Below are 25061 nucleotides of genomic sequence, written 5' to 3'. Positions count from 1 at the left end.
GCTTGGAATGTATTATCATTATGTGATTTAATCATGGATAGTCTAGATCTGAATTATTGACGCATGTTTTATTATATGAATGTTATGATCTGGGTATGACTGATGTCTGGAACAGCTAGAATGTTATGAGTAAAAAATTTGCAGATCTTTACGCGGTTGGCTTTGGTAAAAGCGCGTATGTACGCCGGTTTGGTTCATCATAGTAGCGTATACATTATGAGATATGATCTGGAGATTGTTGCAGAGTTCTGTTGTCTGTTCTGTGTTCTGGTGATTGTGTTGTTGACAGGGTTTCAGTGATTCAGTATTGGGTGATTCAGAGATTGATGATGCTAGTGTTGATTGATTGTGTGCTTCAATGATATTGATGGGTCCAGTATGAAAATTAGATGAAACGTGGCCTTTAGATTATGATGTTGTGTTCCATGAGTATCCAGTCTGAAAATTTATGAAACGTGGTACCTGGAGGAAGAAAGAGAAGGTTGTAGCCTTCTGTAGGTTGGCACCTATGTACTAGTACATCAGCTAGTACAAGAGCAAAGGGGGTGGTAGCTCCCTTCCAGTAGCAGCTGGAGAACGAGTAAAGGTTGGAGCATTTCTGTAGGCCGGCACCTACGTACTAGTAAATGGATCAGCTAGTACAAGAGCTAAGGGGGTTGTAGCTCCCTTCTAGGAGGGTTTGGAGAACGAGAGAAGGTTGTAGCCTTCTGCAGGAAGAAACCTGTGTACTAGTATAAGACTGCACCCGTACAAAAATATTGTAAAATGAAGTTTCTTATTAAAAGAAGATAGAGACGACTTGCAGCAGGTGGTTTTCACCCACATTGGGTTTCCACCTTATATCATGGTGTTCATGTGTGCTTCTTGTGTGTGATGATCTGTTCTGTTTTATTGCACCTACTTACTGTTCATATGGTTAATGAAGTTCTGATGCACTAACTAAAGATCAACATTTAATGGATTAACTGAATCATAAGTATTATGGATATATGCTAGTTTCATTAGACACAGTTGCGTAGACACGTGGGTTCCATTAACTGAAGTAGCGTATATGTATCTAAGTATGGAAATGAAAAAGTTTTATTGATTTGCTAATACTGATTCACCCCCACCCCCCCCACCCCCTCTCAATAATATTTCCAACAGAATGTACTAAACCAATTCAACCCCCCCGCCTTCTCAATTTAGTTAAGTTTCCATCAAGCCCCCCTGAATAAATTATCAACACTAAGGGCTCATCCTTCTGATGAGCAATTAGACTAGGTGGATAATCCTCAAAGTGAAATACCTCTTTTACAGGCACTAGAGGAGAGATGTGTTTTGCCACCAGGGAGACTAGAGGGGAGGGTACTGGTCACTGCACAATTTGAATGGGAGGAGAAGCAGATCAAGCATCCTTGTGGACCCACTTATTATTTTATTTTCCCAGGGGCAGTTCCTTGTCCAAATGGCTATGAGCATGTCAATGACCATATTTATACAAAATGGCTTCATAGTCTAGGATTTGTTGATGAACCAATTTCCCTAAGTTGATAGATATTGAGTCTAGATAGCTTGAGGATAGATTTAGTCCTTCCGAAATTTGAGCCATGCCCATATATTCGATTTGTTGAAAGGAGAGTTCGACCTCATAAAATAAACCTACAATGTTCCCAACTTCCTTGAAGACGTCCTTTAACTAGAAAATCGGTGGTAACCTTGGCAAATGAACCCAAATCGAAACAAATGTTTTTTTTTTTTTTTTGAGCAAGCATCAAAGTTAATAGTCAATTTCTTTGCAAATAGAGCTAGCACCCAAAACCAACGTCCCTACGTGATCTTTCGAGCATCTTCCACTAAGTTTGTGTTAGGTAAAATTGACTCAGGGAAAGAGTCAAAGTTGACCAAGACAAACAATAGTGGTTTTAGGGACATGGCTTTGTGACCCATGGTTTTGTGCATATAATGCAACCTTTAAAAGGCTAGGTGAAGACTCTATTGTAATGGGCTAGGGATGTGACTAGTGAAGGTTCACTTGGCTAGTTTGGCCAAGGGATCTAATGGAATTCCATTTGCTACGTTTTTCCTTGGAGTTTGGGTTTTCCCAAGGTAAACACTTTGTGCATATTCTGTTTACGTTTTTATGATTGTTGTTGATTGGTTTAATAATTCTCTCGGTAAATATTTTATTTCTCTTAAGTTAATTTTAACAATTGGTATCAAAGCCAAGGTTTGGATTTAGAGGGACACCTTTGTGGCCAAGGTTAGCCTGGACTCTCTAATGAGAGTGGTTTGATAATGGCTCTAAGGTTGAAGTTATGGCCCTAGTGAAGATGCAAAGTGTGTCTTGGCAACATTAAGGTTTTTCAGATTGTTATGAGCTCGAAGCAACGTATTTGGGAGATTTTGAAGACCAGTGGTATGCTCTAAGCAACGTGGTAGTTGCAGGTTGCAGACATGAGAAGTCCAAAAGGGACAAAATTTTGTTGTATGTTGAATAATATAAGAGGGATTCTTGTAAAGATGGAGGAAATCACTGATAAGAGTGAGACACTAGTGGTTGTCACTTCGGGGTTTGTACACTATGGTTCTCATTGAGATGTTCATGGATCTGGGTGTTGAGGTGAGATAATGCTCCTGAAACATATTCTCCATGCATGATCATGTTACCATGACTATGACCCACAACAATGCTGCAATTTTTCTTGGAAGGGGGAGATGCTACAAGAGCATTGGCGGTGCACTAAAAGGGATCTTGACTAGGGTCTAGGTGGTGGACCTGATCTAATATTTGATGATGATGGTGACACAACATTGTTCATCCATGGGGAGATCAAAATCCCTAGTGGGGTGCTTTTATTTGTACAAAAACAAAAGTGAGAGGCATTAGGGCCCAATGCTGGTGTGTGGATGTGTGCAATATCTTCGTCTACAATGAGGGAAACATAAGTGAGCAGAAAGAAGAGAAAATCAGTGTTAAGAGCAAGGGTGGAGATCCTTGAGCTAGATGAATCTCTTGAAGTGACTGTGAATGGCCACGTGGTCAAGATTGCAAAGGGAATCATGGTGCTCCAGGTCTATGAGTTAGTAGGGGTCGATATCCCTCACTTCTACTATTATCCCTACCTCTCCATCACTAGAAATTTCCATATGTGTCTCATTGAGGTCGAGAAGAGTTCTAAGCTTGTGGCATCTTGCACCATGCATGTGCTTCCTGACATGAAGATAAAGATTTCTACCTCAATGAAGGAAAAGGAAAAGGAAGGGATGATGGAGTTTCTTGAGCCTCCAAGAGGCGGTGGTGGCTAGAATTATTGGAGGCGTAGTGGGAGTAGAATCCCCTTAGGGCGGTGACAATAGGAATTGTTGGAGGCATAATGAAAGTATAATGCCCTCAAGGTAGCGTCACACTGGTACTATGGGTTATCGAGGGAATTAACATTGGTGGGAGCGCGATTCTACTCGTAGGGATCAAAACAACAAAATAATAACACCTAGAACGATGGCAGGGTGATGGCATTTCGAGCTATCCTTAGCCATGTGAGTTTGTGACATGGAATGGTCAAGAGTTTTAATGTCTTGAATGAATCTAGTGGATGGAAATTTCCTAGAGCATTGGTCTTTAGGCATTGGTTGTGGCATGAGTAAGAGAACTGAGTTTAGATTTGTATTGTGTGTAATACCAGAGTTATAATTTTTTTTATTATAATAGAGTCAAAGTTTAAATTGCATGTAAATGGGCATACTATTATAAGAACTAGTAAGGCATGCATACCCTTAGAAAATTGCTAGTAAAGTATGGTGTTAGACCTAGGTGATAGGGGGCATGAAGATACCATGTGTATAAACTTTGAGGGGGGCTAAGGACTAGAGTAAGCAGTGCAGACTCACTTGGCTGGTTTGGCTAAATTTGGTCAAGGGAAACCCAAGTCAAGGTTTAAGGGGGGATTGTTAGGTAAACTTAACTGGGGGAAAGAGTTAAAGTTAATTGACTCAAACAATGGTGGTTTTGGGGACAAGATTTTGTGCCTGTGAAATTCATGTAATGAAACCTGTAAAAGGTTAGGTGAAGACTCTATTGTAAAGGCTAGGTGAAGACTCTATTGTAATGGACTAGGGGATGTGAGTAGTGAAGGTTCACTTGGTCATCATGGACGAGTTTTGGCCAAGGGATCTAATGGAATCATGTTAGCTGGTTTTTTCCCAAGGTAAACATTGTGTGCATATTGTGTTTATCTTTTTATGATTGTTGTTAGTTGGCTTAATAATTCTCTCGGTAAATATTTTATTTCTCTCAAGTTAATTTTAACAATTTTCAATCTATCCCATCCATCCCTTAGCCAAAATAAGACCTTAGGGAAAATAACCTAGAAGAGGGGAGAAAATTGACTCATTCCATTTACAGAGGACGACAATGGATAACCTTTTACTTGCAAACCTGCGGACGACGACAAAATTCTCCATTTTGTGTATGTCGTTTAACTGTATGTCTTTTCGCAGAACTAAATTGGTCTCCTTCACTTTCCACTTAATGCAATTATGGTTGAGCTTTTGTGCCTCATTGCCAACTTATATTGCAAGGGGGGTAGGTTTGATGGAGTTACCATATTCGCTAAACATCTTTGGCATTAAGAAAATGCTAAGAAAAATAGAGTGTGGGTTCTAGGGTAGGAAACCAGGTAGAAACTTGAGTATTGCTTCGAGGAAGTTAAAATGCAACAAATAATTTATAAATCTTAATTTGGTTTATCCAAATCATTTTTATAATATTATGAATTTAAAAAACAAAATGAGTATTTGCCAAAATAAAGAGAGATGTTCATGTCCTCCACATTGAAATTGGTTAATGGACTAAGCCAAAAACTCCTTGGGATGAGTGTGTGTATAAAATATGTGACACAAAGAAGATTAGTGATAAACATCACTTTCTTTCAATATGCCCTACTTTAATAATATAAACATAAATTTACTTAGTTCATAACTTAATTAATCTATAGGAGCTCTTAGCATATGAACCCTATAATGACTTTGGCACGTTCATATCCACCATCCTCAAATATGTATGATATTATGAAAAATATTGATTAGTTATTAAATAAATTTTATTGCTCTTAAGGGACATTTAACTTAAATACAATGGTAAATCAGTAATTTGTTGGAGTAATTCGGGATATCAAATCAAACTTAGTAGCCACTATAACGCACACGTTTTTACCATGGTGAATTGGTAATTGGTTGGAGTAATCTAGGCAAGGCCCAAGATCACACACATACACTTTTTTACCATGGTGAGCCTAAGATCAAACCTAGTGGCTGCCATTATAAAACAAAGAGTATATCCAAGAGCCCATAAGTGAGATACAACTACGGGCCAAAGATGTCTCCCCATGGGATTTGAAACTAGGTAGAAGGAATAACATCTTGTTGTGTTGACTACTCAATTTCCCACAAGGAAATGATATTAGTGATGACACTAATTTAATTTTAAAATCATGACCAAGCCACACAACAAATTGATATACTTATTTGTATAATAAAAAACCCACATCCACTTATTTATGAAATAAAAAACCCAACTCTATATAACAATTTGACTACTAAAACTATATAAATTACATTATAATACTAAAACTATATAAATTACATTATAATAAAAACAATCTTTGATTAAATGATTAAAAACTTATATTATAATTAAAGGTAAAAAAAAATTAAACCCCCATTCAAACTTAACCAAAAACCATTTGTGATTAGTTAAATTTACGAATGCATCTGAATTTTCAATTGGGATGTTTTTTATTTAATTGGTTATAGAATTGTGGAAGATTTGAAATTACTAATTTATCTATTTAATATAATTTATTAAAAAATAAATAATTATAATTAAAAAAATTAAAATTAGATTTCGGTAACTCCAATTAACTACCACTATAATTTAAAAATAATGTATCTAATAGATTTACTATACCGAAATTATAACTTAACAAAGTTAGAATATCAAAAGCGAGACAAAATAGATCTCTAACAATAACTCATTAAAATTTAAACCAAAATAGAAAAAAACTTACAACTTGCTTCCTTACCCCGAAGCCCTCAGTAACTCTTTATTTTTATTCCCACATTCTCGAGTGGGAAAAAAAACATTCCCACCTTGTATTTAAAATTACTTTCTTTAATAACGAATACCCTATTGAATTTATACTCATTAGTCTTTTGCGCGATTTCAATGTTTTACAGGTCCATTAGAGCTAAATTGCTATAATATTTTGTTTCCACCCGAGGGACTGCTTTACAACCCCTCTGGATCATCGCCGTGCCTTATCCAACATATTTTCTACAACTTGAAAAAATTGGGGCTGTTCGAACAGGATTTATCCAGGTGGGTTTCTGTTTTTTTCGCGTGATTTTGCATTATTTTTAAATAGGTTATACAAATTTCTGTGAGTTTGAGATCAAGGGATTTTTGCATTTATTTGATTTCGGGTAAATACATCTGTCATTTTGCTGTCATTTTGCAACCCAAGGATTGTTGTCAGTGCACAAAGTTCGTCATATCAGGGGTTCTGATGCGGGTTTCTGGCACATTTATTTATTTATTGGTTTTTTTTTGTTATCTTTCTCTCGGTCGATTTGATTGATTTTCACGATTTGAGAGCACTGGACTGTTTGTTGAATGGTTTACTTCATATGGGCGAACTTGGGTTTAGATTCATTGCACAAAGTTCATCATATCAGGGGTTCTGATGCGGGTTTCTGGCACATTTATTTATTTATTGGTTTTTTGTTTTTTGTTTTTTTTCTTTTATCTTTCTCTCAGTCGATTTCATTGATTTTCACGATTTGAGAGCACTGGACTGTTTGTTGAATGGTTTACTTCATATGGGCGAACTCGGGTTTAGATTCATTGTTATCAGTATTTGTTAGGTTTATTTGTCCGCCAGGTTAGATTTCTACCGCTGCTGGTTGGTTGTGCCTGCGAATGAAGCTCTCCGGTCCGAACTAGGATAATAAAGTGGCTTTGGAATATTGCTTAGCGACTTTGAGTTCAATTGTAATAGAATAATGACAGGGTAAGAAAGATAGACCGTGAAAGGTTTCCAAAGAAGATTTCCAATGAAACAGACATGTAGCTCAGAAGGAAGGCAAGTCCATGCCTATTACATGATGGGATGGGAAACCTTGTTAGGAACGTGGGATGTAACTCAGAGTTAGAGCACTTTCATGTTCATTATATGATGGGAAATATTTTTGAAGGTAACATTTCCCAAGTGAGCATTTCCCTCATTTTAGGATGGTAAACCCTAGACTTGGACCACAAGATAAGGCCAACAACTTACGAATGGATTGTACATAAGGTCAACAGCTTAGGAATGGATTGTATTTAATTCATCTAAAAGGATTGTATTTAATTCATCCAAAAGGGTTGTATTTAATTCATCCCAAAATAGTTAACATATTTGAACCTAGGTATGGATTGTATATAATTCATTCAAAAATACGAATGGATTGTAATTAATTCATCTAAAAATAGTTTATTAAGAGGAAACATGTCACAAAATGAGATTTATATATAATTCATTCAAAAATAGTTTATTAAGATAGTTTATTAAGAGGAAACATGTCACAATGTATATAATTCATTCAAAAATAGTTTATTAAGAAGAAATTTGTCATAAAGTGGGAACTTTGTGGGATTTGAACCTAGATGGGAGGGTAACATCTTTTGCCACATAATTGATCACATAATTGCTGTAAATTTAATGTTGTGCTGTAAATTTAAAATTGGTCTTAACTTTAATAAAAGAGTGCTGTAAATTTAAAATTGGTCTTAACTTTAATAAAAGAGTGCTCTGGTGTAGATGAGTTGGTGATGGGGTGTGTTAAGGTACTCCTTGTTTAAATGTCACTGTCCCAAACCTTGACTTATCCCTATCGTGGAAGGGCCATATATGGTATCTTGAGGTCAGGTCATAGTGGTGCTAGTGGTTGGTTGGAATTGACCCTGTCATGCAAATGTGATCCCCGCAACACTTCTAGCCACAAATCACCTCTAGTCACAAAAAGATAAAAAAAAAGAAATATTCACGGATTTTAACCTGTGCAGTGCCTAAGAATCATAGAACATGATTGCCATGTATCCTTGGTCATAACGCTCAAATCACCTCTAGTCACAAAAAAGAAGTATTCACGGATTTTAACATGTGCAGTGCCTAAGAATCATAGAACATGATTGTCATGTATCCTTTGTCATAAAGCTCTACAATATGACAGGTAACAGGTTCATCTGATGATCAATAAGGGCTGTCATGTGCCTAAGAATCATAGAACATGATTGCCATGTATCCTTTGTCATAACGCTCTACAATATGACAAGTAGCAGGTTCATCTGATGATCAATAAGGGCTGTCATGTGCCTAAGAATCATATAACATGATTGCCATGTATCCTTTGTCATAACGCTCTACAGTATGACAAGTAACAGGTTTATCTGATGATCAATAGGGGCTGTCATTGATAAGAGAACATAGGACTACCTTTGACGATAGATTGTACATAGGCATGAGTAATTGGTGTTGACCTCTCTTTATCTTGAGGCTCAAGAACATCATAAACATTGCTGATTTGATTGTTAGTGTTTTTGAATTATAAGGAGCTCCTCTAGCTATTATTTATGTACTTAACATAGGGTCTGCTCCACATCCAAGCTGTGGCCAAGCATATGTAAGTGCATCTGACTATTCTCAAATAGTCTTCTGTGGCCAAGCATATGTAAGTGCATCTGACTATTCTCAAATAGTCTTTTCAAATTTGAAAGTTTAAGATCATCCCGCCAAAGGCTATATGTTGTTAAAGAACAACTCTCACTAACAGCGGAGTAATCACGTGCATCCTCAAAGATAGGCCTCAAACAAGCAGTGGACAGTGGCCCCATCTCTGAAGGTAAGTGACCATGTTGATTTTATTTGCTTCTAATTACTTATAAGAGTGTAGAAGACAAGGGAGTGTTGGTAAGCATTTTCTTGGGACTTCGCCAGAGTTACGAGGGCTTTAAATTCGACCGGACTATTATTCTGAGCTTGACTTTTCAAATTTTAACTGAAAATCACACTAGTTGGATAAAATGTGTTTTATAAGGGGAGCAGCTCCCAATTAGTTTACTAAAGCCTTTTTCCTCTCTAAAAAACATCTAGGGCTTTTGATTGTCAAGGCCCTGAATTATAGCACATGCATATGAGACAAATACCTCATTGGAAAGCGGTTTCAACCTAGTTTAGTGGGTTTTGTAAAGTTTTTTGGGTAGTGATTGCAAAATAGTGGTTAAATTTAAGATCACACGATGTTAATCCATTGGTGCAATATATTTGGCATGCAAAAATTAGGCAAGGAGTTAATATTTCTGTTAATTTTGGGCAACAATGGTATGTTCTATGTTTTAGAGCAATTTTACTTCAATTTCTTGATTAGCCCAATATCAATATTCAGATTAGCAATCACATCAACATGATAGTAAAATGTAGATAGAACATAAACATAAACAGTAGAAGACAAGCCAAGACAAGAGGACACAAGATGTGGCACCAGCCAGGGACAAACCCCAATGTGGGGAAACCCTTGATCAAATCTTCTTTTAGTCTTCAATAGTTCAGCAGAGAGAGATAGTACAATTTACAAATCTGATAATTTGTAACAGCAGCAAAAGAGTCTTAATCAGAAAAGTCAACTTTGGTCAACAGGGCAGGTTTGACCCTCAGCAAATCAGTCAACTTCAGCCTCCAAACGGCGATATAAAACAGCCCTCAAAACAGTGAAATTTAGCCCAGTCAAAGTCTGGTCAAACAGCCCACCTGTGGTCAGCCCTAGCTGCAGTCAATGCTGGTCAACAATCAATGTTTAGCCTCTATTTCTGTCTGTTCCCAGAAATGTGGCCTGACCAAACAGAGATAGCCCTCACAAAAACACAGTCAAAGGAGGTCAACGCATGTTGGTCAATGCTTGGTCAAATTGTCCAGAATTTCGGCCTCTTGAAATTTTGCTCTCTTGAAATTTTAGACGTGTGGAGAGAGAGAGGGCTAGAAATCGTACCCAATCAATGAGGAGAGAGAGAGAAGTGTGAAGATGAGTGTGTCCAAATGAGGCTAAGCCACCTTCTATTTATATGCAACGTTGAGGATGAATAGATGTGACTGTTGGGCTTTTGAGCCTACATAAGTTTGCTGACAGACCTTGACAATTTGACCATAATCAAAATAAATTCATAACTTTATTTGTACATGTCAGAATCATGATCTTTAGATTAATCCTACACCTCTCGGAGAGAGGAATCCAAGAAAAATATCAGCTGTCATAAATAAGATGACGAATGTGGAGTTTGGTCTTAGTTGCCAATTTTAACAATTTTAAGATTGTACATAGGCATGAGCAATTGGTGCTGATCTCACTTTATCTCGAGTTTCAAAAACATTATAAACATGGCTGATTTGATTGTTAGTGTTTTTGAATTATAAGGAGCTCCTCTAGTTATTATTTATGTACTTAATATAGGGTCTGCTCGACATCCAAGCAGCTAACTATTCTCAAATAGGCTTTTCAAATTTGAAAGTTTAAGATCATCCCGCTGAAGGCTATATGATGTTAAAGAACAACTCTCACTAACAGCGGACTAATCATGCCCATCCTCAAAGATAGGCCTCAAACAAGCAGTGGACAGTGGCCCCATCTGTGAAGGTAAGTGACCATGTTGATTTTATTTGCTTCTAATTACTTAGAATAGTGTAGAAGACAAGGAGGTGTTGGTAAGCATTTTTTTTGGACTTCGCCAGAGGTTATGAGGGCTTTAAATTCGAACGGACTATTATTCTGAGCTTGACTTTTCAAATTTTAACTGAAAATCACACTAGTTGGATAAAATGTATTTTATAAGGGGAACAGCTCCCAATTAGTTTACTAAAGCCTTTTCCCTCTTTAAAAAACATCTAGGGCTTTTGATTGACAAGGCCCTGAATTATAGCACATGCATATGAGACAAATACCTCATTGGAAAGCAGTTTCAACCTAGTTTAGTGGGTTTTGTAAAGTTTTTTGGGCAGTGATTGCAAAATAGTGGTCAAAGTTAAGATCACACGACGTTAATCCAATGGTGCAATATATTTGGCATGCAAAAATTAGGCAAGGAGTTAACATTTCTCCTTCTTTAACATTGGGAGGCTCCCCCTTACACTGTACAGTGTTACAATTTTCATTTGCAATGAATTTATGAAAGAAGATGAATGCCAAATAGTTTTTGAACCTGTTTGTTTGATGCATTATATGCACCAGTGCTTTACGCTCATCTGGCTTGACTTCTGTTTGCAGTGTGGTTTTCCAACGGATGGATTCAGACGGACGTTTAGGGGGTGACAAAACCATGGATCTCACCAACGGGGGACTTAAAAGCTATTCTAGATTCGGTGATCAATGGAAGCAAATGGCAGATGCAGAGAAGAAAGCGACACTTAATGCAGAGATGGACCGTATGAAGGTGCTACCAGGAAATAGTACCTATGCAGCACATCGCATTCGGGTTCTCAACAAAGTTTTAGAACTTGTATCGAAACAGGTCATTACAATCTCCTTTGCCTGAAGTTCTTTTGTTAGTTTTATTTATTTGAGATTATTGACTGCACGTCATCCTGGTCATGGTCTTGAGGATTTGGAGCTTGTAGTCCAATTCAAACTAAACGTTGATGCTTCTAGCTGAGATATTGTCTACACTATGATCTCAATAATGGAAACCATTAAGAAAGTCAAAATTCTTACACTCTCGAGTCTCACGGCAGAGATGGATTGTGAAATGCACAAAGCCATATCATTTATGCTCTCGAATGTGTTTACAAATTGTCGAACCATTTTAGACTCGAAATAAGAAAATATGTGGGTTGTAAAATAGTTTCTATCTCATACTAGTCCCAGTTATCATACAATTGAGCCTATATAAATATGCAGTATACCGTGGAATAGGCACATCAGAAATTTAGTTCTCTATACGTTCAACATTGTATAAGAACTTGATCTATATGTTTTGTAGATGCATGAAATTTTTTGTTGCGACTATCACTTTCCAAAACAGATTTTACTTGGCATACAACGAATGAAGTAAATCTTTTGGAGAAAATAGAAGTGGGAAACTTATAGCGGAATTATAGCTGCAAAAGAAAGAACAAAGAAAATGCAGAAGCTGGATGGAATGATCTTAAGGAAGAGAAGCACAGTTTTTGAAGCTAGATTAATGGGAGTTTCATCTTAACATTGCATGTATAATCCCATTTTAGCCATTCCTCTGCACAGAGTGGTTTTGAGTCAAATTTCGACATGCCATCCTTTCTATCCTAATTCATGGTTTACAACTTTGTATTGGATGTCTCATACTATGCAGTATACCCTGCAATAGGGACATCAGAAATTGAGTTCTCTATACATTCAACATTGTATAAGAACTTGATCTATATGTTTTGTAGATGCATGAAATTTTTTGTTGTGACTATCACTTTCCAAAAACAGATTTTACTTGGCATACAGTGAATGAAGTAAATCTTTTGGAGAAAATAGCAGTGGGAAACTCATAGCAGAGTTATAGCTGCAAAGAAAGAACAAAGAAAATGTATAAGCTGGATGGAATGATCTTAAGGAAGAGAAGCACAGTTTTTGAAGCTAGACTAATGGGAGTTTCATCTTAACATTGCATGGATAATCCCATTTTAGCCATTACTCTACACAGAGTGGTTTTGAGTCAAATTTCAACATGCCATCCTTTCTATCCTAATTCATGGTTTATAACTTTGTATCGGATGTCTCATATATCATTGGGAAGATTACTTTGTAGCTTGTAAACCGTAACATCTAAGGAAAGGGAAGGGAGTTGGGTGAGGTTTTTAGCATTCATACTATTTTGTAACTGTTGGTATGAAAAAGTAGGTTTACATGTTTTCAGCGGCGACCTTTCTGTTTTTGAAGAAAATGCTTGTATTTATGTTCTAGTTTTCATATCATTCCTATATAGTCATGTCTTAAAGGGATGGAAATACCAGTGCAAAATATTTGATTCTTTATAACTTTGTAGCCAACTAATTTTTGAATTTGTAACAAGACAGATACACCTAGTCCACTTTAGTAGTTCGTAAAAAGTGATTAGTAATCTTTATGCTCTAGATATGTTATCAATGTTTATTTATTGAACACTAATTGCGTTTGTTATCCATTTGTTGCCCCTTTTCTCCCATTGTGACCACCACGATATGCAGGCTATCTTTAGGTTTAGCTCATTCTTTAGCTGAACAAACTACTAAAGTGGATTAGGTGCATAGTTATCCATTTATTGCCCCTATCCTCTCAATGTAACCACCACAATATGTTGGTGTTGGCTATCTTTATGTTTATTCCATTCTTTTAGCTCAACAAATGGGAACAGATTTTTGTTTGTCTTCCTTACATTCGGTTCTAGAATGACAGTTGTTTGTCTTCCTTACATTCGGTTCTAGAATGACAGGTTTTTGGTATTTAGGACTTTGTTGCTAAAAGACAATAGTGAACCTTTGAAAATGCATCTTGTATTGCATAATGCACAGAACAAAACACATCAGAGTGTGCATTGCACAAAATAAAGTACATCAAAGTGTGCATTGCACAAAAACAAAGTACATCAATGTGTACATACCTTTGATCTCGATTATGACTGTTCATATTGCCCCCTTGTGCATAGGCAAGGATTGCTGTCATATCCACGTTAGGCCCAATATCAAGGTAACATAAGATAAGATAATTTTATTAATGTCCACAATTGACTGAAGAGTAGGCCAATGGATTAAAACTAGTCACAAACATATCCATTGGGAAAATGCCAATGGATTACAACTAGTCACCAACATATGGTGGGAAAATGCCAATTTTCATTGAGACTTGAGTTGCCAATTTTGTTTTAATACATTATTAGTCTTGATCAAATGAAAAGTGTGGGAAAATGCCAATTTTCATTGAGACTTGAGTTGCCAATTTTGTTTTAATACATTATTAGTCTTGATCAAATGAAAAGTGTTGATTTTCTAGCACAAACAAGAGTACAATTTTTTTCAAACTGATAACTATCTCCAATGATACAATTTGACTTATTTATTCAATCATTAATCAGAATAGTCCAGTTAATAAGCCAATCTTTGACCTCAATAATTGGCAAGTCAAAACCAGTCAAGGGGGAGAGAGAAAGTCAACAAACTGTTCACAGGCAAAGTCTGAACAAGTGGCTGAATTTCAGCCTGAGGTAGCTAGTTAAAGGGCTGAAATTTGGTCCTGCAACTTTCACAGAAATTTGGTCAAATCTCAAGGTTTGACCTGTCGTCAAACTTTGGTCAACGACCCAGAATATAGATGAATCTTTGTTCAATGAACAGTTAACGAACCAAGGAATATTTGGCTTCCAGACTTCAGTCAACAGCTTGGTCAAACAAGAGAAAAATGAATCAAGTCAATGCTGATCAACAGATTGTCAAACCCGTTGGTCAAAGCAGAGATAATAGATGAGTGTATGATGATGTCAAATGAGGTCCAATGAATGCCAATATATATGAGCCAAGAAGAGGGGTCAAAACCCCTTCATGTGGTGGGTTTGACTTGGCCAATTGAGGCTGACTTGGACAGCAAGAAACATATCAATTTCTCCTTTGATTTTGACCATGAAAGGTCAAACCCCTTCATATGGTGGGGCTGACTTGGCCAATTGAGGTTGGCTTGGACAGCAAGAAACAAATCAATTTCTCCTTTGATTTTGACCATGAAAATACCGACTGCAGCTACCATTTTTCAACAAAAAGGACAGTCATCTTTCACTGATTGTACCTGGACATCTCCTTTACCATAGCAAGGAGATTCCTATCAACCTCATGATGTTCTATATTCCTTTGCCATATTGTCTAAGATATGCTAGACATTGTAATGCTTATTTTATTGAAGGTAAATAAATGTAATGTAATGTATCTATAAGAGTAATGGTGCCATGAAATGAAGTGAGATATACGTTATACATATAAGTGACATTTAAGTTAATGTTTTATTAATGATACAAGGTGAGTGATTCCTCACGTGAATAACAAAACTTTGCCATGTGTGTGTCATGATATAATATGATATCACAAGAATAACAAAACTTTGCTCTATATATATGTCATTTCTTTGTGTCATGATGTAATATGAATCTTCCTTTCATCTTGTTTGTCCCTTCATATATTCGCCACATTTTATTTTAACATGTTATTAGAGCCACCATAGTGAACCTGGCATTGGGTGTTTGCAAAGAATCATGTGAAGTCAAAGTTTGGCACATTTGAAGAAAGACATATACAAAGAGGAGCCATGAAACATTTATTAAAAATGGTTGAATAACTCAACCTCATGGCAAAACGAAATTGATAACAGTTCAATCCCTTTGAGCCCACGTTTTCTTTAAAGACATTGAATTATAATAGGTACAAAGTATTGAAGGATCTGGGGTTGTGAAGACATTCATTCGGTGGTTGTCATTGGTAATAGAGCTTTGACTTGAGTACGAAAAAGGTTCAACAACGAATAATAAGGCGCTAAACCCATAGCGAAACTTAAGATTGATCTCGATAACATAGTCCATTGATAGCCTGGTATATTCAAAGCTTAACATTGTAGTATAGAACCATAATGATATCACCTTAAAGTTGATTAAAGTTGATGATATATGTATGGTGGGTGATATGCAAGACAACGACTATCCAATCAAAGAATTGCACCAACACCTATGTATGTTGGCAACTTTGAGGTGGCTAATTATAGAAAAAGACATAGAAGACTTGTGTCTCAATGACTTCTACTTGTGTTAATTAGGAGTATAGCATACAAAACGATAGTTTGACCCAAAAAACGATAGTTTGACCCAAAAAAAACTGTGGGCTAGTTACTAATCGATTTGTCTATTGGCAATTTATGAAGGTACACAATTATTATAGGGGAAACAGGGAGATCTCTGGGCATAAAGTTAAAAGAACACATAAATGATATTACAAGGAATAGGTCGGAAAAATCAGCCCTAGCAGAACATGCATGTTCCTCCTCACACTACATTTGCATGGAACATGTAAAATTAATTCACAAAGAGGACTATTATTTAAAAAGAAGGGTGAAAGAAGCCATTGAAATTGAGAAATCATCCAACATTATGAATAGAGATGATGGTCTAAAGCTAAATAATCCCTGGAAACCCTTATTAAAAACAAAAAATAAATAGAACATAATTAATGATTAATAAGCATTCATAAATAAATATTATAATTAATCCTAATCATAATTAATAACTTACCTTATTTAAATTACTCATTTAAATATAATTAATTAAAGTCTACATAAATAAGCCAATATTAATAACATTAAATTTAAAAGTAATAAAAGAAATTTAATCTTCTTTAATTATTTAATTTCAGATTGATATATTCTTTTATCTTAATCATTAAATCATAACTAATATTTATAACATTTATATATAATATTATTAATAATCCACCAATTGAAATTAACCATAATTAATTTACTCGTTAAATTATACTGAATTAATCATATAAAAAGGTGTCAATAAACATTTCTTTCAATAAACTATTAACTATTAATTGCTCCATGCATTCACACTCTCTCTTTTCAAAATGCAGACTACATTGCCCCTGATGATGGACTCACTTAGTTAGTTTGATGATGGACTCACTTAGTCTGAAACGTTGGTTATAAAAGAATAACAGGGTTTTCCACATTTTTAAACACAATTATTATTTTTGAAGATATAAGAAGCTATAGTAATCTGCATTTTTTGAAGTAATTTGAAGTCTATCTTTGAAAACTCGTTAAATTATATTGAATTAATCATATAAAAAGGTGTCAATAAACATTTCTTTCAATAAACTATTAACTATTAATTGCTCCATGCATTCACACTCTCTCTTCTCAAAATGCAGACTACATTGCCCCTGATGATGGACTCACTTAGTTAGTTTGATGATGGACTCACTTAGTCTGAAACGTTGGTTATAAAAGAATAACAGGGTTTTCCACATTTTTAAACACAATTATTATTTTTGAAGATATAAGAAGCTATAGTAATCTGCATTTTTTGAAGTAATTTGAAGTCTATCTTTGAAACCTTTTGCAAATGGAAAACTTTTTTGCTTTTTTTTAGGTTACATGCTTGGGAAAGTTCAACTACTTCCCTTCATTTCAAGGATGGTACATAAGGTAAACCCTAGATTCTTCAGTGCACAAGGCTAGTCATTGATCAAAACTACAAATCATTGATCAACATGGTCACTCATGAAACTCATCATTGATTCAATGCTACTAGAAATGGGATCATCAACAAGAGATACATAAATATCATCTAGCTCAATGTCTTCAGACTTGGATTGCTCAACCTTATAACCTAATAGAAATTGAAAAGGTTTAACATGCCTAACCAATGATTTTGGTTTGAGTGAAGGGTTCATCTCCTCAACTTTATAATGTGGCAAAAAAATATTAGCATGCCTAACCAATTTTTTTCCTTTGAGTGAAGGGTACATTCTTGTTAAAACCATGGTAGAGGAGTTCAACAATCAGTATTACCACATCAATTAACAGAGTTCAACAATCAATGCCACCAACATCAAGGTTCTTAAAGGGCTTTATTCTCTTGATCAAATGCCAATCTTATACCCTCATGCATGATAGAATCAAATGGAAACATTGCAAACTCCCAAATCACGAAATCGGGAAAACCATTAAGACTGCTGTATTTTGAGTGAAATCTAAAATTTTAGTTTGTCCATATGAAATCCAATGAGGTCGAAATCAATCTCAAACATCCAGAGTCTTTTCATGGTAATGTTAAAAATTTAAGTAAAAGTGACATTTAATATCATCCTTTTACTTTAAGAATTTAACATTACCATTAATTTCCAACATTCTTAGGGTTGAGATGTGTCAGGGAAATAAGAGGGTAGGCATGCTTTTCTTGGAGGGACTATTTTTGGAGGAAAACATCCATCCCCAAATTTCCCTTAAAACAACTTCAAAACTCACAAAACTGCATTCTGTGGGGTCTATAGCTGCCCTGACAATAAATTGATTGGTTTGGTCCTTTTTTGTGAAATTTGGTGAAAATGCACCCTTAAATTGTGTTTTTTTGGCTGGTTTGACCCGGTTGCATAATGAACCAACCGGTTTGACTGGTTTCTGGTTTAAGCTGGCCGGTTTGACCCGGTCGCATAATGAACCGACCGGTTTGACTGGTTTCTGGTTTAAGCTGGCCGGTGTTTAAAACTATATGTTTCATAAGCACAATCGTTATGCATCAAAGTGTCCATATTATGCGGAAGCAAGTAGTAGCCTCCACAAAACTTAGATGAATTAGTTTGCTTCCAAGTTCAAGAAGGATTTCTTGATGGTATTTTGCCTCTCTACAAGCACAATTTCTAGTAATGCATGGTCTATGGATAGTGGGGCATCTCATCATATGACATCAGCTTGACAATTATTTTCTACTCTTATTAAGCAGGACTTGAGAAGCAACAAATGTAAACAATACTTTGTTGCAATATGCGCACTAGAGTTGAGAACAATGGTATGCCATGCTACTCATGCAACACATGGACATATATTTAGGGGTAACTAAGGCATGTTTGGGGTTGATTGGCCATGCAGTTAAGGCATGCCATTGTTTGAGTGAACAACAACACAAAAAATGTGGCAAATTCACCCTCAAGCAAGCAATAATTGATAGCTTAATTTGGGCATTTTCCATTATAAAACTATATGGTGTTTTCACCATTTTGGCATTTTGGACTAGTAACAACTATCTTCTATAATTAATTAAAACAAAATAAATTTCTTGTCAGGGAAAGTGATGGTTACACTCTTGTTAGAAGAGAATGATCTTTGAGATATTGTCAAGGATGTTGTGCTTTTGCCTACAGATCCTTAGTAGTTGGTAGCTCACAATAGGAAGTGAAGGTTGAGTGGATGATAATGGATGCTGCAAATGGTCATTTCATTCCTCACATATTCTAAAGGAAAATTGCTAAGAAAATGTTTTATGCCCTAGTTGGCGTACTAGTTTGAGAACATAAACAAAAAAGGTGATATTCCAAAACAAACTCAGATCCATGGAGATGACCGAATCAGATATAGTAACTAGTTACCTTATTGAGGTGGTTGTAGTTTTATGATCAACTTGTAGTTGGGAAGAAGATTGCAGATGCAGAGTTGGTGAACATGGCACTAAATGGATTCCCAGCCTCTTGGGAACCATTTTCAAAGGTATTTGTGCTCATAAGAACCTTCATAACCATGAGAGGCTATGGGATGATTGTATCTAGGATGAGATTTGGATGGAGATAAAGGCCAACAAGAAGAGTGGTGATGAGAACCTAGCCCTATTTGAGGGACAAATACACATGGAGGTAAAGGTCCTAGCCAGTGTAAGGGAAAGAGTGAGGAGTCAGCCTCATAGTTAGAAAAGGACTCGAGTAAAATGTGTTTCATTGGTCATAAACACAATTGTTATGTATCATAGTGTCCAAAGATTATGTAGAGGCAAGTAGTGCTTCAATGTACTACTATCTTGGGTGACTTGGTCCAAATTGATCTTACGACATTTTTATGGAGACTTTATATCAAATTTGATTTCTCGTCCACAATTTTGTAATCCTATACGTAGATAATACATGCTAGCGTACATGCATGTGTACATTGCGGCAATCTGCTTTCTACTTGCATTCTTGCTTGCTCGTCCACAATTTTATAATCCTATATATAGATTATATATAGATAATATACATGGGTGTACATTTTTTTTCCAAGTAACATATTTCGGGGAAAATCGCTAGGCAGTTCTACTCGTTTCGAGGATAATACCTAGAGTAAACACTAAACTCTCAAGTCACAATGCCATCAACAACATTGTTCAAAGCCATTATGATACAATATTCATTATGACCTTGACATGTCACTTTATGGGAATAGAACATGGGTTGAGAAGATAACATTCCATCCCACAACACTTGGCCTAGACCCAACTGACACACAAGTGTACATTGCAGCAATCTCTTTTGTATTTGCATGCTTGCTCTCTTTTGGGTTTTCTTTTATTGTATGTATGTAGTTACATTGCTATTTTGTGCTTACATCACCTTTACCCGCCTTCCTAAAACTTGTGTAACACACACATTTTATAAAAATGCTTTGGCCTAGCACTGCACATTTATCAGAGCCACTTTACAATTCAGTGCTGCACTCACTGCACATTTATCAGAGCCACAGAGCCACTTTACAATTCAGTGCTGCAGACACTGCACATTTATCAGAGCCACTTTACAATTCAGTGCTGCACACACTTCACACTTATCCACTTACGATCGTTTAAGCTTTTTAGGAAATTGAATTTTGAACCTGAGTCATCTTGATGACAAGTCAGAGCCACTTTACAATTCAGTGTTCCACTCTGCACATTTATCAGATCCACTTTACAGTTCAGTGCTGCACACACTTCACACTTATCCACTTACGATCGTTTAAGCTTTTTAGGAAATTGAATTTTGAACCTGAGTCATCTTGATGACAAGTGCTCTGACTTGCGGCCAAACCACAACCCATTGAACAAAAAGCAAAATATTCATTACAAACTATAATTATCGCAGTTTTTGGGTGCTACTGCAGGTTCAGAGGGAACAACCTTTTTGGAATTTGGGGTTCTTAGGTGCCCGGACTGCACCTAGGAAATTCTATAGACAAAAAAATATACAGTCAAAGAACAGTTTGGAACCTTAGAGTAGGATTGCTGATGTTTACTGGCACTTCCTAGTGTAAGTTTTAATTTTTAAACCTTTACGTAAAGCAATGCACATGGATTCTTAACAAAAAGGAAAAGTAAGCAATAGCATTCATGCATAGTATTCAGAGATTTACCCTGAAAACCTTTTGGGAAAATCAACTAGTGTTTAGAGCCTTTAACTCATTGTATTAACTTTTACAATTTACAATATAATATATAGGATCTTGTGGCATACAAAATCCTAACCCATCAACCTGGATTAGATTAACCATGAGATGAAACTGTGTGCTGAAAACCATAAAAAATGGACCAAACCCACCCATTTTGTCTCAGGGTTCCACCCTCTACCTCCGCGTTCACCTCCCCCAAACAAATGGGGCCCTTGAACCCTGAGCAAGAGGGGCTTCCCAGTCCCCAGCACATATGTGGTAGTGTATGGATATAATTGTGCGAAGAATATAACACACCAAACACTTAGAGCCCAAAACTAGAATGTAATCAAATCCCTTGTTTGCATATATGCACAGCCCCATATAGGCAACGGTTATTAACCATGCAAGGAATAGTTTTACTACATTGCATTCTGTGTGTGTACACACACTGAGCATACAATTCCATAGAACTTTTACTTTCATGCTTTGTATATATAAAAGACATATACAACCCTATGCATGCTGATTTAATAAATGGCATCTACATACCTAGAATTCCACCCACACGTATGAACCCTGCACACGTATGAACCCTGTCTACTTTGCTGCAGGACTTTTGGTATCTGTCAACGTTAAAAAATAGATTAGATTTAAAAGATACGTTAAAACTTTGAAGTCAACATCTATATCAATATATCAATTTTACAATTAGAACTCTTTTTGTGTTTTTTGTTTTCCGGTTTTGGAAGTTAGCTAGGTCGTTAGTTCCTAACATGTGAGAAACTGTGGTTACATGGGGTATATCCAGTGACTTCCCTAAAGTTTGCATCTGTTTCTGTTTATTTGGGTAAGTATTTAATAATATGCTTTACAAATGAACCGACCTTCATTTAGCTGTTCTTTTTCAGGGTAGAACTAAACAACTGAGTAAACAATTGTTCTAAGATGCAAATTAGACAGTCAGTACCTAATATTGTATTACAAAATGACTTGACTTTCATTTAGCTATTCCTTTTCAGGTTACAGATAGAAATATTGTATTACAAAATGACTTGACTTTGTTTTAGCTATTCCTTTTCAGGGTACAACTAGAAAAATTTTAGCAGCTAAATTTTGCAAATAGGCTAATTTTAGATATTTTTTTTTTTCAAAAGATGATTCAACAATTTCCAAACTTTCAAAAATGATTTGCCAAAATTCTATAGAATGAAATTATTTTACAACTAAAAATTTGCAAGTGTTTCTAGAAACTATATAAAATCCTTAAAATTCAATTATGTTTGAAAGGATGTGGATCCTTACAATTTTCTTTGTAAACAGCTCTGAGTAAACAATTGGTATAAGATGCCAATTAGACAGAATCTGACAATCAAGCCCCTGGGATCATCATAATATCAACGTCTAGCCCAAAGCAGGGATAATGATATCTAACTAGATCATACGTCTAAGTTGAGCACCTTAATTATATCCTAGATTCAAAAAGAACTAATTGCTTATTAAGCTTGTTATAAGTCATCGATAGAACCTCACTATTAATATTTTGATTTCTGACAGATGAGAACCCGTTCAGAGAATGAAGAGTTGGAGCTACTCTTTTCTGGGCTTTCATTGTAAGAATAATTAACTTTGAAGTAAGTTACTAAGCTTCCTCGTCCCTGCAATCTCTTTATTTTGTTTAAATATCTCGTGAAAAATCATTTGGGTATTCAGTTGTCATTGTATTCTTGTAGAATCCCCAAGAAGGAAAACGTACGTTATTATATATTGTAAAGAGGCCATTAGCTAAAATCAAATTAGTACTTTTCACTATTTTTAGTAAAGAAATAACATATTTGTTGGACACTAATTTTTTCTATATGTCTCTTACTTTTAGGAAGAGATATTTTTTGCTAAATATATGCTACTTCGATGCATGCTATGTCTAATATTGTGGATGCATTTGGATAGAACGCTCTTTATGATAGAGGTAGCTGGGAGATAATTCCCAGGGATCCCATTGTTGTCGCTAATAGGACAGTATTGGATCTTGCCATATGTATCAGTTCAATAGAAATATTGTACTTCAAGAGTTGCTTGACCAGGCCAACTATGAAGTGCAACGACTCTTGTTAAAACAGCAGTCTTGGGAGTAACTTCTTGTGGTACTACTGACAGTTAGAAAAGGGTAAAACCTTGTACTGCGTGTTTTGGAGTTGAATATTCAAAATGAACTAGATGATGTATAGCATGACATTTTATTTGCTATGGACTTCGGCATTAACCAGGTAAAATAATGAGGATGCCATCGTTTAATTGATGATAACTTTTTCATATGCTTATTGTATGTTTCAATGCGATCATATTCTCTCGTAGGTTGTAGTAGTAAATATTTTAGACTTTGTTTTCTTATGCTTATATTTTAATGGAATCAATACTTAGACATAAATCATAGTGACTCATGAGCGTGCCACCTTGACCTAGCATTGACTGGAGCAAAAGGGAAAGCGTGTGTTAATGTGGATGAAAATCCCATCATTGGATGCAGGCACTGTAATATCTTGGAGTTCTTGTTTCCGTTATTAGAAATGGTGCTGATTTTGAACAATATTGCTAAACATGAAACACATGAGTGCATTTCAATAGTTGTTACCATTGGGAGCATCTTGAGAATGAAATTAAGTCATCGGAATTTATTCTTTTATAGCTCATCAACAATATCCAACCTATGATTATTTGGAAAAATCTCTGCACTTTTACTTTTCCCATGTGACATTCTCATATTTCATACCGAACATTTTTTTAGAATTTACACTTATCAAAATCTTATATTATTCTAATGTTTTGACTGGCTTAGATTGCCGGTCCCTGATCTTTGGATGATTATGAAAGGGAGTTAAATGCGGATTAATGAGATGTGTAAAGTTGACATAATTTCATATTTTCATGTTATGCTCTAAACTGTATTAAAAGCTTATGTTGAATTTGGAGCTTCGTTTTTTCTCAGATCCACAAAACTTAAAAATTAAGTTTTCTAAGTTGATTGGTTTTTATCACACATATTAGTCTTCAGATTTGTCTGTCGATGTTTCGGACAAAGTGAAGCTGGTTAAGTTTTCTAAGTTGATTGGTTTTCATCACACATATTAGTTTTCCGATTTGTGTGTCGATGTTTCGGACAAAGTGAAACTGATTTATTGTCGGGACTTGAGATGCTTTTGGAAAACCAATCAGTAAAGTTATTAAAACATAAAAATTAAGTTTTCTAAGTTGATTGGTTTCGCATATTAGTCTTCAGATTTGTGTGTGATGTTTCGGACAAAGTGAAACTGGTTTATTGTCTGGACTTATTTGGAAAACCAGTCAGTAAAGCTATTAATAGGTGATCGGGTTCAAATTAAAGGAAGTTGATTTCCCTTGGAAAAAAACACTTCACACTTTGATCCTCTATATAGCGGACTTTTTAAATTAATTTTAATCGATGCTTTACTGAAGGGTTTTCCTCTTCAGGCATCTTAGTTTCTATGAATATTGCTACATATTTGTGTCATAAATTCTTTTTTGTGGAAATGAATTGCATATGATCAATCACTCGCTGTCAAATTAGGCTAATACCTTAATTTTAGGGTTTTGTCTAAAATGGTTAGAATTTGGAGTTGTATGGTTGATTCTTCCTGTACGTTGTGTGCCATGAGATTTTGTGGTCTGGGAGATGTATTGTTGATTCTCCCTGTAGGTTGTGTGTTGTGAGACCTTGTGGTTCGGAGATGTATTGTTGAAGAGGCTATGTGCCATGAGACCTTGTGGTCCGGGAGATGTATTGTTGATCCCTCTTATAGAATGTGTGTTGTGAGACCTTGATAGATTGTCATCCTTTTTTTTGGTATATTAGTTATTCTTTTGTTAATAAAATACAAATTGTTACATCACTTTTAGACCAAAGTTGCCATTTAAAAGGTTATCAAAGCTTTTCATATGAATGACTACAATAGCTTGCCTTGATATGACAATATTGTAAATAGTAACCATTGCCCTTGTAAATAGTAACCATTGCCTTAAGTACTTAATAGTGTTAATATAACATCATACAAAAACAAAAGCTAACCTTAGTA

At 35.6% G+C, this 25061-nt stretch overlaps 1 protein-coding gene across 3 annotated transcripts; it reads left to right on the top strand.

Moving 5' to 3' along the window:
* The first annotated feature begins 6162 nt into the window (after positions 1–6162).
* LOC149209779 (uncharacterized) lies at positions 6163–23289 on the top strand. 3 transcript variants are annotated; one of them, XM_089396510.1, is made up of 4 exons: positions 6163–6358; positions 11332–11575; positions 22528–22604; positions 22921–23289. In XM_089396510.1, exons 2-3 carry the CDS (start codon positions 11348–11350, stop codon positions 22585–22587), a joined length of 288 nt encoding a protein of 95 aa, XP_089252636.1. In that variant the 5' UTR covers positions 6163–6358; positions 11332–11347; the 3' UTR covers positions 22588–22604; positions 22921–23289. The 3 variants fall into 3 exon arrangements, with proteins under 3 accessions (XP_089252636.1, XP_089252635.1, XP_089252634.1); XM_089396509.1 differs by having other exon boundaries at positions 6164–6358; positions 23016–23289; XM_089396508.1 differs by having other exon boundaries at positions 6164–6358; positions 22847–23289.
* The last annotated feature ends 1772 nt before the right edge of the window (positions 23290–25061 follow it).

This window comes from Pinus tabuliformis, chromosome 1_2 (assembly GCF_031772625.1).
Source record: "Pinus tabuliformis cultivar Carrire ecotype Pingquan chromosome 1_2, CPIR1, whole genome shotgun sequence".
NCBI classification, from domain to species: domain Eukaryota; kingdom Viridiplantae; phylum Streptophyta; class Pinopsida; order Pinales; family Pinaceae; genus Pinus; species Pinus tabuliformis.
The sequence above is the reverse complement of the archived record's forward strand: the minus strand, read 5'-3'. Positions and strand labels throughout refer to the sequence as shown.